Genomic DNA, 1,794 nt, shown 5'->3' on the forward strand with positions numbered 1-1,794 from the left:
GGGTGTTTTTTGGGGTTGCCTGCCACCCCCCCCCCCCCCCCCGTCATGTCAGGGTTCTGGTTCGTGATGTGGCCCAGAGGACGGACTGGGCCCGGGACCAGGGAGCCTGGCGCCCGGTGGAGCGGTGGGTGCTGGTCCGCCCCGCCCCGGGCGCGGTTACCTGGGTCTTGTTGAATTGCTTCACAGCTGCGGAGACCGCCCTCCTGGTGGCGCGTTCCCGATGCTCTAAGTCCTGGGCCCTCTGGTCAAACTGCAGCCTGGTCTCCGTGTACAGGTCCTCTGGAGCAAGCACGCAGTCAGGGCTGCGCCCCGCGTCCCTCCCGATGCGCGGGGTGACCTGTGTCCACTCCTATCCACCCGCATCCACCGAGATGCCTCGGGCTGCAGGGAGCCCCGTGTCCACTCCTATCCGCCCGCAGCCACCGAGATGCCTCGGGCTGCAGGGAGCCCCGTGTCTGCTCCTATCCACCCGCATCCACCGAGATGCCTCGGGCTGCAGGGAGCCCCGTGTCTGCTCCTATCCACCCGCATCCACCGAGATGCCTCGGGCTGCAGGGAGCCCCGTGTCTGCTCCTATCCACCCGCATCCACCGAGATGCCTCGGGCTGCAGGGAGCCCCGTGTCTGCTCCTATCCACCCGCATCCACCGAGATGCCTCGGGCTGCAGGGAGCCCCGTGTCTGCTCCTTATCCGCCCGCAGCCACAGAACCCAGATGCCTCGGCTGCTGGGAGACCCAGGCCTTAGTTCAAGTAAAGCTCTAGGTCAGCGCCTGGACGGAAGTGTCAGCGGTCGCTACTGTGGATTGGCACTGTCTGCCGTGGATTGGTAATGTTGGCTGTGGATTGGCACTGTCTGCCGTGGATTGGCAGTGTCTGCCGTGGATTGGTAATGTCTGCCATGGATTGGTCGTGTCAGCTGTGGTCCTGGGACAGGGAGCAGTGGGCTCCTTGTCCTCCACGACTTCTCAGGCCCCTACATCCTTACAACCGGCAAGGGATGGTGGAGCCCAGAGAAAAGGAGCTCTGCCATGGGAACCAGCTGGGGCTCCGCAGAGGAGGGAGGTCAGGGCAGAAGCACTTGGACGAGGAGGACAAGAAGGAGAAGGGGTCAAAAGTCGAGCGTCCCAACAGCGTAAAGCAAAGCACTGGGTCAGACGGTCTCCTAGCCCAGCCCGGACCTCCCAGCTCTGCTCACCGGACCTGCTTACCACCCCACCTTTCTGAGCCTCGGCGGGCGCTCTCCTGTGAGGCAGGGCGGCCCTACTTTGCAGGGTTGTTACATTTTAAAAAGTCAGTAATAAAGAAGGTTCTTCACACGATGTTTGTGCCTGGGGTCTCCTGTACGTCTCCAAAACAAAGACCAATATAGAGGTGATGGATTATACAACTGCACACCTGACACCTCTATAGCTGTATTAACCAGTGTCACCCCAATAAATTCCATTTAAAAGAAAAAAGACCAAACTCTTTCGTGGTGAATTCTGGCCTCTGCTCACCTTCAGCTTCACCTCTCACCTTGCGTTACCCTGTCCGTTCATTTAACATAGAAGTATGGCGAGCCTTACGTGGGCCGGCCCACACCCTGCTGGGAACCCCAGATGGAGTGGTGCCTCCCGGGAGCTTACAGTCCAGGAGATGAGCTGGATGACAAACAAGCAAACCCGAAATAGACGCGTCAATGCAGACTGTTTCAGTGCTACCGAGCGGAGGGAAAGGCCACTGGGAGGGGAGGTGTGGGGAGCACCTGCGGGAAGGAAAGGCCACTCACTGGGGGGGAGATGTGGGGAGCACCTG

General features: G+C 60.6%; 1 protein-coding gene across 1 annotated transcript in view; it reads right to left on the bottom strand.

Annotated features, from left to right (window-relative positions):
* RIBC2 (RIB43A domain with coiled-coils 2) overlaps window positions 1-1,794 on the bottom strand; it is a 12,957-nt gene that overhangs the window by 5,704 nt on the left and 5,459 nt on the right. Inside the window, exon 3 of the mRNA XM_023745790.1 lies at window positions 161-279. Within this exon, the coding sequence (XP_023601558.1) occupies window positions 161-279 (119 nt within the window). The remainder of the gene's footprint in view (window positions 1-160; window positions 280-1,794) is intronic.

This window comes from Myotis lucifugus, unplaced genomic scaffold (assembly GCF_000147115.1).
Source record: "Myotis lucifugus unplaced genomic scaffold, Myoluc2.0 scaffold_582, whole genome shotgun sequence".
In the NCBI taxonomy this organism is placed as follows: domain Eukaryota; kingdom Metazoa; phylum Chordata; class Mammalia; order Chiroptera; family Vespertilionidae; genus Myotis; species Myotis lucifugus.